The 19,322-nt window shown below is 39.9% G+C and overlaps 1 protein-coding gene and 1 long non-coding RNA gene across 4 annotated transcripts in view; one reads left to right on the top strand and one right to left on the bottom strand.

The window, feature by feature from the left end:
- The first annotated feature begins 5,164 nt into the window (after nt 1–5,164).
- Nucleotides 5,165–19,322, top strand: part of LOC149525657 (uncharacterized) — a 35,021-nt gene continuing 20,863 nt past the window's right edge. Inside the window, exons 1-2 of the long non-coding RNA XR_016348580.1 lie at nt 5,165–5,376; nt 5,866–6,083. This is a non-coding gene — a long non-coding RNA (uncharacterized LOC149525657). The remainder of the gene's footprint in view (nt 5,377–5,865; nt 6,084–19,322) is intronic.
- LNP1 (leukemia NUP98 fusion partner 1) overlaps nt 8,166–19,322 on the bottom strand; it is a 33,276-nt gene continuing 22,119 nt past the window's right edge. For 2 of the 3 annotated variants that reach the window (XM_006130688.5, XM_075915954.2), the window contains 2 exons: nt 10,448–10,540; nt 8,166–9,018 (listed from right to left, as the gene is read on the bottom strand). In XM_006130688.5, coding sequence (XP_006130750.3) covers nt 8,923–9,018; nt 10,448–10,540 — 189 coding nt within the window. In that variant the 3' untranslated portion in view covers nt 8,166–8,922. Of the gene's footprint in view, nt 9,019–10,447; nt 10,541–15,987; nt 18,194–19,322 lie in introns of those variants that run through there. The other variant, XM_014577279.4, reaches the window with a different exon arrangement.

Genomic DNA, 19,322 nt, shown 5'->3' with positions numbered 1-19,322 from the left:
AACCTAGAGCCCTAGGGAGCCTGCCTTGGACTAATTTCAAGGCTTCCCTGTAGTGTGGACATGCTATTTTGAAAGTTATTTTGGGAGTTATTTTGAAATAAGTTATTTTGAAATAATTTCCCAGTGTAGAGATACCCTGACAGATCAGTGCAAGAATTCCTGCTAAGGATGCACTACAACAAGGCTAGGAGTGTAGTGTGGACATGCAAAAGTGATTTCATGTCTGTGACAACTGTATGTTAACTTAATTTAGGTCAATGTAATTTTGTAGTGCAGACATTTCCTAAGAAATGCTTTTTTTGCAGCTGACTTTTTTTCCAATGTAAAATGGACTAAAGATGTAAACAACTAATCGATTAGTCGACTATCCAGTAAGCAAAAGCTTATCAGATAGTTGATACACTAGTTGACTAGTCACTTCCCCCAACTTGCTGCCTCTATCAGAAAGAGGCAGCAAGGGGGGAAGACAAGGGGATGCTGTGGGGGAGCCAGCTTAAAAGCCTGTCCCCCCCCATCTCCAGCTCCTTGTGGAATGCTGCACTAGTCCTTATCAACTTATCATCAAATAGTCAATGGAAATCCCATTGACTATTTGATTAGTTAATTAATCGAAATTTAATATCCCTAAAATGGACTATAGTGTAAGAATTACATTTCCTTGCACTTGTCATCTCACCAATCAACCTGTGGAACTCATTGCCAGGATACACTGTGAAGCCCAAAACCATAACAGGGCTCAGATAAGAGTTAGATTAGTTGGAGGATAGATCCATCAATAGACCACTGATCTGACCTAGTACCTTTTGTTCCTATCCCCTATTATTCCAGTTAATTAGCCAGAAATGTGTCTTTGCTTATAAAAAACGTGTTTTCTAGATCATAAAAATCTTTAGAAAATTAGGGAAGTGTTATTGCTCCCATTTTACAGAAAGAGAATCTATGGGCACAGATAGATTTATGTGATTTATCCACGGTCATATGGAAAGTCTATGGCAGAACTAGAAATAAAAACCAGGAATTACTGTAAACTGAAAAGGCTCTTAACAGCATAATAATACATTGCACTATAAAGGGTACCATACACTACTTGCACAATATTAGATGTCAGAGATTATCAATACAGTCCAAAAGCCTTAAACAGAGGGAGTTTATCCTTCCAAGGGTTTACCAGGAAGTACTGGTACACCAGTATTTTTTTAAAGTTCCTACTTAGGAAGAAGTGAGTCACACACAAGATGTAGTGGCAGTCTCTCTCCTCCAAGGCTTCCAGAATAGATGCTAATCTCATGTCTTTTACCTACTGAATAATCTGTTTTATGGGACTGACCAGAATAAGTCCTTAGACCCCTAAAACTGCCATCATTCAAGTTCTATTTGTGCCTCACAACCTTATTTAAGATCCCAACTTCACACTTCCTACTGGTGGGTGGGTTTAAGATATCCCAGGAGAAAGTTATCTATTTACATTACAGATTGATTCTGGATCTAGCAGACATTCTACTGTACACTTCTGTTTGATTTTGTGCCTATTGCTGTCTCTGGTTTTTCTGAGAGGGCTAAATCCACACTCACCTCTCGAATACAGTATTTGCTATAAATATGCTTGCATATGTAATATTGTATAAGTAGTTGCGGCAGGGCCTTCTATATACATTTATTTGGCAAGTCAAGTTTCCTTTCTAAACTGGATGATGTTATGAGCATTTTTCAGAGCTTCCACCTCACTCTAACCAGAGTTTCAAGTTTCCTCAGTTTCAAATGAGTGGCAAGTCTGCCACATGCAGTCAGCCCAATATAAGACACCTGACATCAGATTTGCAGAAGTGCGATGTACGCATGACTTAAACGGAAATTCTTTGGAGCTGTGTTTTCAAACTTATAAAGTGATAGAAAATGCAATATACTCTGAACAGAGTCAGGCCTTAGGTGTATTACAAAATTAATGGTTAATTTTTATCTGATTTTCTATAATTAGATTCCCCCTTAGAAAATAGAGATGCCACCTTACCTTGTGAAGATTAATTAAAGTTTATGAAGCACTCAGATGCTATAGCTGAGAATACCATACAAATGTTCATGTAAAAATTAATATTTTTCTGTAGCCAGAATGAGGTTAGAATAATATACAGTGAATAAGGCCTAAAGCCACACAGCAAATTAAGAGAACCAATTTGTTCTCTAAGCACTGAAGACACAAGTGCTATGGGGAAGAAAATAGGATGCATTCATGTAATTAAGATGGTATCATAATACATACATAAAAGGGGACTTTGTTAAGATTGATAAGGCAATTGCAGTTTTGGCATTTCCTGACTTTGCAACCTTAATGTTATTTTAACCTTATTTTTATGATGCAATTTCATTTTCATCAATGTTTTTTTCCAGCCAGCTTTGTCTCTGACTCACTAGCTGTCCTCTGCATGTACTTTTGGTGAGTCAGGAAAGCAGGCTGGTTAGCAGGGATATTGGGTTGGTTCTATAGAAATAGCAGATGTGTGTGGGCAGGGAGCCAGACAGACAAAGCAGGACCTGAGGGTTATATGAGGTTGAGTTGTGATTTGGAGAACATCAGAGTGGTTCTGTATGTGTGTGTGTGCATCTGTAGGTGTCACAAACTAAAGATACTTTTTGGGGAGTAATAATGTAGTTGTGCAGGCAACCTGATATGAACGGAGCCTCATATCTCTACATGGGTACAGCAAAGGCTTCTCATGTTATGGCCACTAGTGCTGGGCAAATAATGGATGGTTCAGACCACTGGCAATTAAAAAATCATGTGAAGTGAATAGAAAAACTATTTTTCTAACATTTTGGTGTATCAAAAAGAAAAATATTTGGGGGTGGTTTTTTGTTTTTAACAAAATCAGAAATTTCAGTTTAAAGTTTTCATTGTTTTTGGATTGTTTAATAACAGTAGACAAAGCTTTTAAATTAAAAGTTACTTTGATTTGCAAAACCAAAATGTTTTGTAAGTATCAAAATGCTAGTTAATGTTGTGTATAATTGTTTGTTTGATGGCATGTGCCAAAGGCAAGATGAATTCACAGCATTCTTATCACTGAACCTGCCTTTTTTTCACCAAAAAATGGTAGTATAAAAATAAAGTCACCCAGCTCTAGCTGCCACCTCAGCTCCCTCCACACACCAGTGCAGCACTGCCATGGAGGGCTCCTCCTTCCGTGCTAATGCCTCAGAACAGAAGCTGGTGCAACACTTTCTCCACCTCCAGCACTAGGCAACAATGCCAAAAGAGTCAAGTTTCTGCATGGGTGCATGAGAGAGATTCCTTCAGTAGTGAAGGGCTAAGTGCATAGGGGAACAGAAATGGTGTTGTTGAAGAATCCCTTTAAAAAGGCGTGTCCCTCAGAGCTGAGGCACAGGGTTTCTTCCATGCAAGCCTCTTCTTCTTAGAGGCTTCTGTGCTCTCTCATGTTGCTCCATAAGATGGTCCCTGGACGCAGGACCCTCTTCCCCTCCACACACTTTAAACAAGTCTCCAAGTTCTTCAGGCTTTACCCAAGGTCATTCTACATAGATTCTCCTCTATTCGCACAACCCCACAACCTCCAGCACATTTACCTTTCCTTGATTCTGATCTTTTCACTCAAATAATTTCCCACAGACAAGTCACCAATAGGATTCTGGGTCCTCACGGGATACACCTTTATAGGAACTCTCCAGCCAAACCTGCACTCCAGGCTCAGTCCCACTTCAGCTTTCTTCCAATAAAAACAAACCATTGCAAACACTAGCTGTATCTCCTCAAACCAGGCCAGTCCATTCAGCTTCCTCTCTGACAGTTATTTCAGATGGGTTAAAGTGCTGGCTGCAGCTCAGTTAACTCACTTAATTCTTTCTTATCCAGAATTAGAGTTACTGATGACAGGGTGGGTATGTTAGGCACACTGCCAGCATATTACTGTCCACCCTCCACACAGTTCCTTCTCTCTGCCACATATCCCCCTTTGCAAATTGAGCTGTTTCAACATTTCTTTCCTGTCTCTGTGTTAGTATGTATCAACACTGATTCATATACTCAGGAATTCATATACATAGGGATACAGTTAAACACCGATACATGGGAAAATATCGCATTTTAGGGGTTTAAGCATCAGCTTAAAAACAGAGCATGATAGGAAAGCAGAAGGAATTGGAAGGGGTGGGCTATGGGGGAAGCATGTTTTGAAGTGAAGAAATTAGGAGAATTGGGAAGCAGAACTGTCAGGGAAACATGGAGACAAGTGGATTAGTGTATGAGGTCCCAGCACAGAATACAGAAAGGGGGCTTGAGTGATAGGGTGTATCTCTCTCTCTCTCTCTCTCTTTCTCTCTCTCTCAGGGTATGTCAAGACTGCAGAGTCCAAGTAATGCATCTGCTTTTCCGGAAAAAAAAATCGGAAAAGCAGATGCATTTTTTGGCATCCCCATAAACCTCATTTACGAGGAAGACGGGATATTCCAAAAGAATCTTTTTTCCCAACATTTGGCCCAGTGTAGATGGGCCAAATATCGGAAAAGCCTCTTTCCAGAGAAAAGGGGAAAAAGATACGCAAATTGCACTTTGCAATTTGCGTATCTTTTTCTGACTTTTCCTTGTAGTCTAGACACAGCCTCAGTGTTGACAGCAGTTCCATATGAATAATTGTCAATGTAGACACTTATTAAGAAAATGGAGAAAATTCTCCTTCAAAGAAAAGAAAAGAAAAGAAAAGAAAAGAAAAGAAAAGAAAAGAAAAGAAAAGAAAATAACTTTCCTTAACTATAAGTTATTGTGCCTAGGCTGCATATTCCAATTTCACCAATGCTCACTGTAATAGCAAGGAAGTAAGCCACATAGTTATTCTTTTTGTCTAAAGTCCACTAATACTGTGACCTTCTACTATATATGGAAGCACTTGTTCAATGACAAAACTTGGGTAAACGATCCTCTTTCTTGAAGAAAAGAGAAGAGATCAGCTTTTTGGAAACTACTCCTTCTGAGGTTGCATCTCTACATCTAAAGATAAAATAGGGTTTTATACGTGTAAGGCTACAAATATATATTTATTTACTGGAAGAAAAACGTATATAGCCATACTAAAGAGAAGAATGAACTTCATTGTTTTATGACATCACCAATGATAAAACAATCCATCTGATCTATGACCTTTATCACTGGTGCTATAACAGCCTAAATTTTTCAGCATGTCTTCTGGCTAACAAGAACATCTGGTGATGGTATTTTAAGCCCTGAAATGTCCTGGTATAACAGTTAACAACTAGTACTCATTTTACAGATTGTCTAAATGACCAGCCCAAAATCATTCAGCTGGTCAGTGGCAGACATAGGAATAAAAGCTGTAACTCCTGATGTTCAGTCCCTTCTTCAACTCTGAGGTAAGACTCCTTCTGTAAATTATCTAAACTAAGTAAAGATCCACTATCAAATTTATTCTACCATTTTTGTTTTATTTCGATTTCCAATTTGCCAATTTCTTTTAAAAATGATGTCTTTTGAAAAAGTAAACTGTATTATATGTCTCTCTGTTCCTATTTGTTGCTTAAGAAATGTGTTATTTTATTTAACAGAAAAAAATATTAGCATAGGCCCCAATCCTGCAAACAATTATTCCCTGGAACTCTTCAAGGAACTAAAGTTAAGCATGTGTGCAATTGTTTGTAGAATCAAAGTTTTAATGTGCAGTACAGCTTAATTTCTCTGAAATATATTACAGAAAAAGGATCATTTTTATCCTAGATTTTATATGAAATATATTAACAGTGACATATTAAGCAAAGATTAATGGTTCACTTTATACTGTCATGAATGGAGATGTTCTGAAACTTATGGGGAACTTTTCTGATTTTCAACTATTATATTTTTAGAGAACAACCACAGAAAATAGCTTGTTGTGTTTACTTCTCAAGAGAGCGGACATTGTGACCAGAAAAAATAAGCAATGACATTTTTCTGTGAATGATGATGGAATGAAATCAGAGTTCCAAATGTCCATCTACCTGACTGATAAGACAAGAAGAACTGTGACCCTCTCATGCAAATCATGAATAGATCTACTAAGCACATACTCAAATTAGATTGTCAGGTAAGAAAATATTGCTCTTTCTAAATGACTTGCTAAGGCAGACGGCTTTAAGAAACAACTGCTTCTGAAGATGTACAATAGAATCCCTATTTTACAAACAAAATGGGGACCAAGAAGTTCATAAAATAGAAACATTTATACAATTAAACATCTCAAGATTACAAAAGTAAGGTGTATAAGCTGCAATGTGGTGCATTCCCCACCTCTGTTCCTTTAAACCAGGGGTCTCCAAACTTTTCAGCCCGAGGGCCGCATTAACTATCAAACAGCAGTTCGGGGGCCGACTGCACACTTGAGGTCCAAATAAAAAACAATCAAAACATGGATGTTGTTTTAAATTATGTATTTAATATTATTTTATTCAGTTATTATTTAATAACACATTCATACACTACACATGAACACCTGTATTAGTGTGAATGGTGAAATTGTTTCCTGGATGCCAAAATAGCAGACATTTCTGGCTTTAGATTTGTTGTCCCTAACATCAACAGTGACCTGAGATTATCATCGGACAAGTTTGTTCTCAAATTGTTCTTCACGTATTTCATTCTTGAAAATGTTTGTTCACACAGGTATGTTGTTCCAAAGATTGAAAGGTACCTTGATGCAAAAGTTTTGACATTAGGAAAGTCTTCCTTGGGCAAAAACTGGTAAAAACCCACCAGTCCTATTTTGAACTTGTCCCTAAGGAGGTCATTTGCTTGCAAATCAATGACTTCCAGCTGCAGTTCATCTGGGCAACTGGCCACATCTGCTTCAAATGGGTTTTGAAACAATCTCACTTCTTCTGCCTTTGAATCCAAAAAGGTCTCCACGGGCCGGATGAGAGGGCCTCGCGGGCCGCATCCGGCCCCCGGGCCGTAGTTTGGAGACCCCTGCTTTAAACCATAGCAAAGTGATGTGTAATGCACTGAGGGCTTAGAAACATGAAGGGATGTTATTCTTCATCAACCTAACTTCTTTTTCGTAAATTCTGTTTGGATAAATATAGTTCATATAACTGGCTGTTCATATGATTATTGTTCATAAAATTGAGATTCTCTTGCATTTATTGAAGAAAACATGCTATCTTGAAAAAGAAATATTCCCTATTCTCAATAAGAAATATCTAGGATAAGACATCATGTCTACACTCTTTCAGAGTAGAAACCAAATGGGACAAGATGGATATACTATCATTCTCTTGATAATGCTGACCCCTGTGTTTCAGAACAATCTTCCCGGAACACCTCATATATAGAGTACATTAAACAACCTGGAATATAGGGCTGATTCTTGGGAACTGCCATATTTTAAATTTATCAGTGGTGATATGGAAGAATCTGGCCCATGGGATTTGATGTATAGCTTGGGAATTGCATCATATAATGATTAAGTAACTAGAAAACATTGATGCAGGACTGTTCTAGATATACCAGCAATATCCCCTACTGACTAACTCAATATATGCTGCAGTCCCTAAGTAACAGGCCAAATTCTGCCCTGAGATCCAAGTTCTGCTCCCATCCTCACCATTGAGAATCCTACATACACATTCAAGGGCATAGTTTGACTTTATGGGATACATGAGCTGAGAATCAGCCTTAGATTTGAATGGTATATGATTATAGTTATAATAATTTTCTTTCCTATCTCATTTTTTATCATTACATCTGCAATCTTTTAAATCCTGTGGCTGTGTCTAGACTGGCAAGGTTTCCGCAAAAGCAGCTGCTTTTGTGGAAAAACTTGCCAGCTGTCTACACTGGCCACTTGAATTTCCGCGAGAACATTGACTTCCTACTGTCTGAAATCAGTGCTTCTTGGGAAATACTATGTTGCTCCAGTTCGGGCAAAAGTCCTTTTGCGCAAAGCTTTTGTGCAAAAGGGCCAGTGTAGACAGCTCAGATTTGTTTTGCGCAAAAAATCCCCGATCACGAAAATGGCGATCGGGGCTTTTTTGCAGAAAAGCGTGTCTAGATTGGCACGGACGCTTTTCCGCAAAAAGTGCTTTTGCAGAAAAGCATCCGTGCCAATCTAGACTCTCTTTTCCGCAAATGCTTTTAACGGAAAACGTTTCCATTAAAAGCATTTGTGGAAAATCATGCCAGTCTAGACGTAGCCCATTAGTGGAATTATATACTGTTAATATGTTTTCTTGAAGTGTCTTTTGCATAAGTAATTTTTAAAAAATTAGTCCTTCATCTGGCCCAGAGCAGTATGATCTGATCAACCAACTAGTCAACTGACTTTCATAACAAGTTTGGGAACCTGGAATCCAAAAGATGAATCTGATTAATACAGATTAAAAATAATAGTGTAAGAAAGGCTTAGAGAACAAGGGAAGATTACAGCATCACTGCTCCTGTTTTCATTGTAATATCTGTAAATCCGAAGTCATTCAGTGGCACTGTAATTAATTTTTAACTTCATGCAGGTGTGGCACTTAATTCTCTTGATATGGATTAAAGTGTTGCCTCTATTGTACAAAATCATATCATCCAGCCATTTAACAAAAATGAGTGAAATTCACCATTAAATTATTTCTTTTTGTAGCAAATGTATGATTTTTATTTACAGTTGTCTGTACAATTGGAAAAACAATTTCCCCCCCCTTTTCCCCCTCAAACATTGGCATGTTGCAGTGGCATGCACAGGCAGAACGAGTTAGTTAATTTTCAATTAAGTCATTTTTGGTCTTTTTAAATAATTTCTATCATTAAAAAAAGCTATACTGGTTTTAACTAGCTTGTGCCCTGTGACCTAAGGCATGACAATCCTTTTTTGTTTTGTTCTTTTTTCTAAGTGAAATGGCGCTTTGAATGAGTCCTCTATGGAGTCCTTCTGAGCTCTTTTTTCATCCTGGTCGATGAAGATCTAAAATAGTTGACACAAGCACATGGATGCGACAGGTTGGACAGGTGGGCTTCTTTAGCAGCCACTTTCCGATACACTGTTGGAGGAAAATATTATGGGAAAGAGAAAGTTAGCAATCCAAACTTGTTGCACTGACAGTCAAGTATGAGGAATTTTGAGAGGCATGACTGCTAAATTCCCATACATTATTAAAATTTTGATCTAAAATTTTTAAAAAACAGCATAAAAACCCATGTCTATGGTGAATCACAGAATATAGGTCTGGAAGGGAACTCAAGAGTTTATCAAGTCTAGCCTCCCGAGGTAGGACCAACCAAATCTAGATAATCTCACCCATCCTCCTTGAGTTTCTCCATAAATGCTGTGATTGGATTCATTTCTGCTTGAATTGAAATGATTTCAGTAGGATCAGGATCGGGTTCAATTTTAATTTTTTCAGGAGTATAAGAACCTTAGTACACTCTTTCTCGCACTCTTTCTCTCATCTAAATTGACAATTCTTGAGACAAAGATCCTGTGTGTTTATCCACAGAAGAGATGCCAAAAACATCAGCTTGAAAAATAATTTCTAGGGACATAATCCATTTTCTATGACTAATTTGATCTTTGGTCATTTTACCTATTGCATCTACATTGCATCCCTCTTGCGCAAAAGCCTATGCAAATGAAGCACAGATCAGCATATTGCCATGCTTCATTTGCATAATTAATTAGGGGCCATTTTTGCGCAGGAGGCTTTTGCGCAAAAAGGAGCCATCTACACAGCTCCTTTTTGCACAAAAACCCCCTCTTAAGCAAGAGCCATTCTTCCTAATTTTTTCAGGAAGAATGGCTCTTGTGCAAAAGCCTCTTGCGCAAAAACGGCCCTTAATTAATTATGCAAATGAAGTGTGGCAATATGCTAATCCGTGCTTCATTTTCATAGGCTTTTGTGCAAGAGGGATGCAATGTCGACGTAGCCATAGAATGCCAATACAGATGCCATGTATATGTGTTTTTTGCCATCTAATCAACTGTCCACTCAGGATTGCACCAAATTTACCAAACTCTTTCACATTCAGCAGCCCACATTTATAACAATACTTGGGTACTTCTTTCCTGGGTCAGATTCGAACCTTGTTAAGGTTAAACTCTCTTATGCCTATCATTATCCTAATCCCAATTCTATCCCATGCCCTGAGACATCCAGCTTCCATTCTTTTGCTATATTTTTCAATCAACTGATATCAGGAACAAATACAAAATATATAAAGGTGTTCTGATCCAGCCCTGAACTCTCCATTAGTGCAAAGTTGTTGTTGAGACAGCTTAACTGGACACTGGAGAATTCATGCAGTGTAGAAGGAGCATCATGTTGTGGAGCAGCTTCTACACATACACCTGTCTCATCCAACTGTACAAAGGGCTTGATCAAAGTCTAGTTGCTGTCATGGAAGGTCATAAACGGAATCTTTCTTCTTCTAGGGCTAAACAGGGAATAGGGCCCCTCGAGTTTCTTGCTGTACCTCTTTGTGAAAGCTGTGCATGCAATGAAGTTCTGTTATGCTGCCGGCCTCGAGATCATCATGACAAATAACACATAGATCCGAATCTTCATCCTTCAAAAGAACATAAGTCACTGTCAGTCATAGGATGACTTTAATCCAGAAAAAAATTGTGGCAGAATAACCAAATTGTATTGGGTAAATTAGCAAATCAAAGAGTGCTCTTACATATGGGGTGCGTCTAGACTGGCAAAATCTTGCCAGCTGTCTAAACTGGCCGCGAGAATTTGCACAAGAACACTGACAATCTAATGTAAGATTGTCAGTGTTCTTGCGCAAGAACTCGGGCGCTCCCACTCGGGAAAAAGCCCTCTTGCGCAAGTGTTCTTGCGCAAGAGGGCCGGTGTACACAGGGACAGGAATTTTTTATGTAAGAAAGCTCCGATGGCCAAAATGGCTGCCAGAGCTTTCTTGCACAAAAGCGCGTCTATACAGGGCATGGATGCTTTTGCGCAAAAGCAAATCTTTTGCGCAAAGGCACTTGCCAATACAGATGCTCTCTTGCGCAAATACTTTTAATGGAAAAACTTTTCCATTAAAAGTATTTGTGCTAAATCATGCCAGTGATTTTCTGTGTAGATCTGTGAGCAGATTTATCTTCTAATGACCAAATTCTGTGCTTGGAACCCAGCCTGAATAAGTTGTCCAGGCACTCGTGATGTGTATAAGGGAAAAACATCCAAGAATTCTTCCCTGCAGCCTGCAGAGCAGAAGCAGAGATCTTCTTTGATTCATACTTCAGCCTCATGAGTAGAATAAATGTATCTACGGGTACGTCTAGACTACAGGCTTTTGTCAACAGAAGTTTTGTCGACAGATACTGTCGACAAAACTTCTGTCGACAAAGAGCGTCTACACTACATTCAGTTCTGTTGACAAAGCAAGCTGCTTTGTCGACATGGTAGTGTAGACGCAAAGGACAGTTTACATGCAATAACACCTTCTGTCGACAGAAACTCTGTCGACAGAAGGCGTTATGCCTCGTAAAATGAGGTTTACCAGCGTCGACAAAACTGCTGAGTTCTGTCGACGTTATGTCGACAGAACTCAGCGGTAGTGTGGACGCAGGTATAGTTTTGTCGACAAAAGTCCACTTTTGTCGACAAAACCCTGTAGTCTAGACACACCCTTAGGGTCCCTCATGCAATGTGGGAAGGACTGGAGAAACTCCACAGCCTTACTGATGAGTACAACCGTCATACATCCCTCATCTGTGTCTTGTCTTCAAGGCCTTCTCTTCATTGGGAAAATCCATCATGATAGAAAATATGTTAACTAACCAAATTTAATCAGCTTGATGTTAAACACCATTGTGCCATGAGCATGGACAAGGACAGACATGTTTAAAAACATGCAAGCTGGTTGTGGATAAAGCTATGATCCATCTCTTACAGCTTCTTACTGGCTAATCTCGGCATGGTCTTAAAGAAAATGGAATCTGTGTTTGCCAATAGGTCAGGAGGGGTCATACTGGGCTTGTGATTGGCAACCTGGATTTCAGAGAGATCTTCCTTGAGGATGAGTGGAGTCCAGCCCATCAGCTCCACAGAATAGGTGTATCCTTCTATAGACTAGCAAAGGAAGGTCTGTGAGAAGGGAAAGAGCCATGTTATGCTAGGTCAGTCTTTTGGTCTGGTTCCTATTGGCCTAAAGGAATTTTATACACGGTCACTGCTTAATTTGTGCCAGAGCCTGTCAAGGCTGAGTCCTAGCACTTCTAGGTCTGGCAGTTCAAGGCCCTGGTACCTCTGGACATGCCGTGACAATTATGGAAGTAAAAAAATTGTTTTAGTCCTGATGCCTCATTACTTGAGCACTAGCACTTCTTCCATTACAAATTAAACCTCAAGCAGTGTAAAAAGGCCTGAAAGTGGGTGTAAATAACCAAAGCAGTGTAAAACAGTCTTAGTGTAAATGAAAATCAGGCCCATTAGTGATGTGTCCTGTGATGAGTGAATTTATTTCCTCCTTTATTTAAACAGAGAATAAGCTGGGACTGCCCCCGTGTTAAAGAAAAGGAACTGATTCTCTGTGCAGGTCCGTTGACTCTGGAATTCACTTCCCGGCTTAGTCCATCTGACCCTTGATGTATAATCTTTCTTGACATGCTAAAAGGTCTATATCTTTTCCAGGGCTTTGATGGCTACTAGGATAATGGCAGATCCTGGGATTATGACTGGTTTTCTTAATGGATAATTTTAAGCAGCCTGTTAGAGACTGTATTCAATATGGCTACATCTAGACTACATCCCTTTTTTGTAAAAGGGATGTAAATTAGACATAACACAATTGCTAATGAAGTGGGGATTTAAATCTCCCCCGTTTCATTAGCATAAAAATGGCTGTCGCTTTTTTTCCGCACGGAGCTTTGTCGGAAAAAAGTGCCAGTCTAGACACTGATCTTGCGGAAATAAAGGCTTTTCCGAAAGATCCCTTATCCCTCTATGAAATAAGGGATCAGCGTCTGGACTGGCGCTTTTTTCCGACAAAGCTCCATGCGGAAAAAAAGCAGCAGCCATTTTTATGCTAATGATGTGGGGGAGATTTAAATCCCCACTTCATTAGCAATTGCGATACGTCTAATTTACATCCCTTTTACGAAAAAGGGATGTAGTCTAGACGTATCCTATGTGTTGATTGAAAGCCCAAAGAGTGTGTTAGGGGCATCCATCAGTATTATTTCATACAGCTAAGAACAAATCCAAAATGTATTCATTTGTATATTTGCATATTCATTGTTAGCTTTTTCTTTTGCTGTGTTTATTTCATATTCTACTTTATGTATTCTTTTGAGTTATTTGTTTTTGATTTTCTGTTTCTGATTTTTCCCTTTTTCTCAGAATGTTCTGCTAGTGTATAAATAAATGTAGCAACAATTTCATGCTACCTTTCTTTGTCAGTGGTTACACTGAATAATAGTCATATGTAAATGTGTACCTAAACTTTGATTCATCCTCAAAATCATGCTTTGATTAAATAATACATCAGAAGCATCAGGGTAATTTTACATTCACAAACCTAAAAGCATGGGTAGTGACACTGCAAAGTGTTTTGATAGTCCTCTTAAAAATCATTATGGGTGCGTCTAGACTGCAGGGGTTTTTTTTGGAAAAATGGCCGTTTTTCCGAAAAAAACATCACTTACGTCCGTACTGCTATTGCATTCTTTCGAAAGAAAATTGAAAGAACACAGGGGGTTTTCCGACATTGGTAAACCTCATTCTATAAGGAAGAAAGCCTTTTCTGAGAGAGCTCTTTTGCAAAAAGGTGGGTGTGGACGGGAAAGAGGGAGTTCTTTCAAAAGAAGGGGAAAGAGGAAAAAGCACAGGTGCCCTGGTAGCCACTCCGTCCATAGTAATCACAGCTTAAATGTGAGATAGAGTCCATTCAGTGTGAACGCTATCTTTCAAAAAATCAGATCGCTTTTTCGATGAGCTTTGGCAGTGTGAACGCTCTCTTCTGGAAAAGCTTCTTCTGAAAGAAGACTGCAGTCTAAACTTACCCTATGTTATGGATGGCTCCTCCTATTCAGATGCCTATTACAGAAGAATTTTTCTGTGTACTCCTGAATTCATTTTGCACAACAGAGTATACTAACTGGACTCAGATGTCAAGAAACACAGAAGAGGAGATTATTTTAACAGAACATAACCTGTCCCCTGTGAGCCAGGGGAGGTGCAGTGTACAGGTTGGACCTCCCAGGTCTGGCACACTCAGGACCTGACTGGTCCTGGATCAGGGATTTTGCCATACCAGGGGAGGTTATTTCTGGTCCCCTGACACCAGCCCCCTACAACTCTGGCCTGATTACTGGCCCCCCAGCTAGATCCCCCTCTCAATGGTATCTGCTGTCTTGTCAGCCCCTGCTGCAGCACCTAACAGCCCCATTGCCTCTATGCGCACTGGGCTCCTGCTGCAGCTCCTGGCAGTCCCACTGCCTCTATGGATGCTGGGCTCCTGCTGACCTACTGGGTGGCCCCACTACTGTGCGTGGGGCTCCCACTGCCGCACATCAGTCTCCCACTGACCTGCCAGCTGCTAGGGCTCCCATGCTCTAGCTCTCCACCAGGACTCTCTTGTCCTGGAAAATCCGGGGTCCTTCCCACAACTAGCTAGTTCTCCCTTAGCTCTAGTGGTAGAGGGTTTTGCTTTAAAATTAGCTCTGTTCATTGGTGCTAGTTGATGATGATGATTTTGAGGGAATACATTACTTGTTTTTCCAGATCATCATCGTCATCCACAACCCTGGGCTCAACCCCCATTGGTGTCCGATGCCTCCCTCGCTATTTCCTTCCAACTTTCCCTGTCCAGTGCGGAGCGGCTGTAGACTAGCTCTGCACCAATCTATATCATCTGCCCATTCTCTGTGGGGTCTGCCTCTCCTATTTGGACCATCCATTATGCTGAATGCCAGGGTCTTAACTTTTTGCTCGTCATTCATTCTACAGATATGCCCGAATAGCTGTAACTTCCGTTGTATAACCTTCTGCAGGAAATTCTCTTTTGGCTGTATCATCCTATATAATTCCTCGTTGTTGACCTTCTGCATCCCTCTTATTCTCAGGATCTTTCTATAATAACTCCTCTCGAATGCCAATATGTCCTTCTCCTCAAATCTTTCGTTATATCACCCATGTCTCACATCCATATAACATGCTGCTAAATACATGTTTTCAAGATGCTCAGCTTCATTTCTAAGCTAATCGCTTTACTTTTCCAGATCTTATCTATTGCCTTCAAACTCACTCTTGCTTTCGCTATTCTAGTCACTATTTCCTTCTTACAGTCTAGATCATACGTCATGTTGCTACCCAAAGACGTGAGCTTCTCTGTGTTCTCTAGTTAGATCCCATCTATACTGATCTTCCTTCCTATTTCCTTATCTCCAAATACCATTGTCTTTGTTTTATCGATATTCTTAATAAGTCCATACCACTTCCTTTCCTCATTTAGCTCCTGCACCGTTTTCACTAGCTTCTCTTCATCTTCCTCAATGATAACTATATCATCCGTGAACCTCAAGTTGTTAATTCTCATCCTGTGCACCGATATCCCTTCTACCTCTTCCTTGATCTTGTCCATCGCTCTCTCTAGGTGTGTCATGAAGATACTCTGTGATATCGGATTTCCTTGTCTCGTACCTCTACTTGTTCTAAACCAACTTCCGAACTCTCTGCACGTTCTCACCACTGCCTCCGAGTTGCAATTCATAATTAAGCTTTGGGTAATACACAGTGTATAGGCTTTTAACCTTTTTTCCTGATTGTTATTTGCCTTTGATCAAATAAACAATACATGGGTTTGGAAGAAGCAGCAGTTTTGAATAATTTTAATCAGCCACTGGTCTCATGCTCCTGGAGGGAAGTTTCTTGTAGGTACCAAACAGAGCTTTCCCTGAAATGCCAACACGGTTGGGAAATGAGGATTTGCAACCCAGAGGACCTGGCTGAATTGCAGGGTTCCACCCTTGAGAGTGGTGAAGCCTGCTACTTGACGGGTATGCCGGAAAGGGGTCCAAAGCACAGCTCATCTGGTATCTGTAACAGCTTCTATCCTATATTGTATAATGTGATTTTCAAATTTTAGTTTAAGAAAATTGCATCTGCATAGCAGTTTCGTATGAAAGAAGGACTTTGTGAAGATCCAGTTTGAACCTGTAATTAACTCATTAATGACACCTACAAACGGGCACATCTTTATTTTTTCATTTGTATTTATTACATAACATTTGGTACAAAGGAAAAACATTTTACAGAACATTAACCACAGGTCACCTGGTTTATACTCCAACACAAAAAAAATTAAGATGGAGCGAAGTTTTTAAAAAGCTTTACAGACAACTTACACTTTTAAAAGATTTGGACATTCAAAGTTAAACATTACTTTGCTTTAAAGTGACAAGATTTCTGCTAATCATGGAAAATCAAAGTTAGGACAACCCAAAAAAATGTACTCTTGCCTATCATTAGTCTTCCATCTTCCCTACTGGTGTTATGCAATCCCTGTTTTCTGTAGGCAAGGCCTAGTGAAACCCTGCTCACAATGGACAAGGTTTCATGAGAATGGTCTTACTGGGTCAGACCAAATGTCCATGACCAGACAGTGGTCAATGCCAGATGCCCTAGAGGGCATGAACAGAATAGGTAATCATCAAGTGATCCATCCCCTGTTGTCCACTCCCAGCTTTTGGCAAACAGAAACTCAAGGACACCATACTCAGCCATCCTGGCTAATACCTATTGATGAACCTATCGTCCATGAATTTACCTAGTTCTTTTTTTCTTTTGCTGAGGGAAGCTCTGTCACTAGAGCAGAATTTTCCTGTGCCCAGCAGGAAATCTTGCCCACATTTGGTGGGAGTTTCCCCTAAGTATAGGAAAACTTCAACCCTTGGGAGATAAGGCTAGGTCCTATGTACAAAGGGTAGTGCTGGAGCACAGCTCCCTTTATTTGATAAAGACCCTAATCATGGAAGGGGAGCAAGGGGTAAGGGTAAAAGGACTGTGACCCTTCCCCTGAGCATTCCTGCTTTGTTGGATTGTGGGAGCAGTGTTCTGTCAACCCCCTGAACAACACAGCTTGGCAAGCGACAGGTTGGCAAAGCCGTCTTTTATTGGGGAAATCTTTAGGTTACCAGGAGGCACACAAGAGGCAAGACCTGAAATAAAGCAATGAGGTTTCACAGGAACTGTGGAGTGGGTGAGATAGTAAATGGGGTAGGGAGAGACCAGTACAAGGGAGATTGAGGTAGATGGTGAGTGAGATATGGGCGGTAGAAGTGGGAGGGTGAATTAGCTCGTGGGAGGGGGAGGAATTGCCACTGGAGGGAGAGATGAGGTGGAGTGTAACACTGAGGGATAATAATGGGTGAGGAAGCATAGCTGGATAAGGTATAGCAAGGAAGAGTGTGGCAGGATTTAGACAGAGCCAGTGACGTATTCAGTGAAAGCTGTGTATTCCTTTAGTTTTATTCAATAAATGGTGGTGGTGGTGGCGGTGGTTAAAAAAGAAACTTTTCATTTTCAAGACAAACCAAACCAACTGTCAAAGCTATGCAGTGCATGGCAGTTTATGTGACTTCCTCCCCTTCCCCCAAACATTTTGGACTGAGTTTCCAATTTATAACAAAAATTGAAATTAAGTGGGTAATGTGTGTTTTTGTAAGGCTCTGCAAGCTATCTGTATTCTCCTCTTACATAAGCATATCTACTACTATGCTAAAGTTAAATTTGGGTGAAATCCAGATTGAAATGATGCAGGGCTCACTTAAAGCTGGATATAACTAGGTGTCCACTTTCTCTAAAGCAAGTGTCACATTTCTAATGGAGAAAGTAAGCAGAGGACAATAGAAACACATCTTCAGAGGTATCATTGTATTAATTTTATTTAAAAAATTAGGGTTTACTTTATTTTAAGTGCCCTTCCTGTAGTCAAAACAAAATGACAAAACTCACTTTACTCTTTCAATTAGAATGCATAAGTGAATTATTCCAATTCTCTGTAACCTTTTAAGCAGAAGGAATATCTCTTTTTAATGCCTGCTTATGATGGAAGCTATTAGCTTTGTTTCCCAACAGCAGCCACTGGACCTTCTTCATCCTCCTGCTCTTTCTTTGGCTCCCTCTTCTCTCCCTCTTTCTTGTGAGACCTGCTCCTGGACACACACAATCTTGCTCTCTCTCTTCTCTCTTTCATGCCATCAGGTTGCTGAAAGGCAAATAGAATGGAGAAAATTAGAAACAAATCTTCACAGAGACACAAAATTTATAATTTATTTCATCAAAAAATGTTATAAAAAATACTGGTGACCTACCTCTGCAAAATCAGCATTAACATGACTGGCTCAAACTCATGGCCCCAGAGTAGTCACCCTAGACTTCAGCAGGGTGCAATATGTATTCCCCTATAACTTTGGTCTGCTGCATACCTATAGGATGAGACCACCCATCTGAAAGTTCCCGAGGGAGGAAGAGCCCTGGGATTTCAACCCAGCCTCTGTCTTGCTACTCTCTCACTTGATCCAGGTTGTAATGAAGCCTTCACATGCCTTGATGATGTCCTTTGTTGGTTTTGAAGACTCCCCAAACACTGGTGTTGAAGGTTATTAGCTGTCATCCATGCAACTTTCAAGGGGGGAAGCGATACACTGAGAATGAGGATTAATAGGATTACCTCTTCCCCATGTATCTTTCCTGTGTTGCAGTATAAGGGATGGATTCAATACTTTAATTGTGTTCAAAGACATAATAATTCTCAAGTTCAAGTGCACACCCACATTCTCTCTCATATTTTTGTCTCCTACTGTCCAGTATTTCAAGATGCTGAACACCTTCAACTTGCACTGACTTCAAGGGGCTTTGAAAGAACTCAGCACCTTAAAGTATCACGCTACCTGAAAAGCAAACCAAAATATACTCCAGTTATACCCCATGGAGATCTAATTGTTATCCACACACATTCTGGTTTCCTTGTAAAGTACAGTCAGAAGTGAGAGCTTTGTGCATTATATGCAGAACATTTATCCAAAGTGTATTGGGCATTTGCAGACTATCTAGCCAAGGCCACTCTTATAAACAATAAATATAGCAGAATGGTTATGTGGAAAAAAGCAAAAGGGACAGTGCAAATCCTAAATTAAATACAATCTCATCTCAGCAGTCCCTAAAGGAAGAAAAGAGATTACAGAGATATACATAATGTTATAACAATGGCCTTATACACTATAATTACCCTCTTCATGATAATTGTCATCTTCATGAGCTTGGAGCACTCCTTGTGTTCAAGGAGACAAAAGACTGTGATTTTGTGGCTGGTTCCTGCCCGGGAGCATGAGCAA

This window comes from Pelodiscus sinensis, chromosome 1 (genome assembly GCF_052426305.1).
Source record: "Pelodiscus sinensis isolate ZL-2025 chromosome 1, ASM5242630v1, whole genome shotgun sequence".
Lineage (NCBI taxonomy): Eukaryota > Metazoa > Chordata > Testudines > Trionychidae > Pelodiscus > Pelodiscus sinensis.
This window is presented reverse-complemented; position numbering and strand designations above follow the sequence as displayed.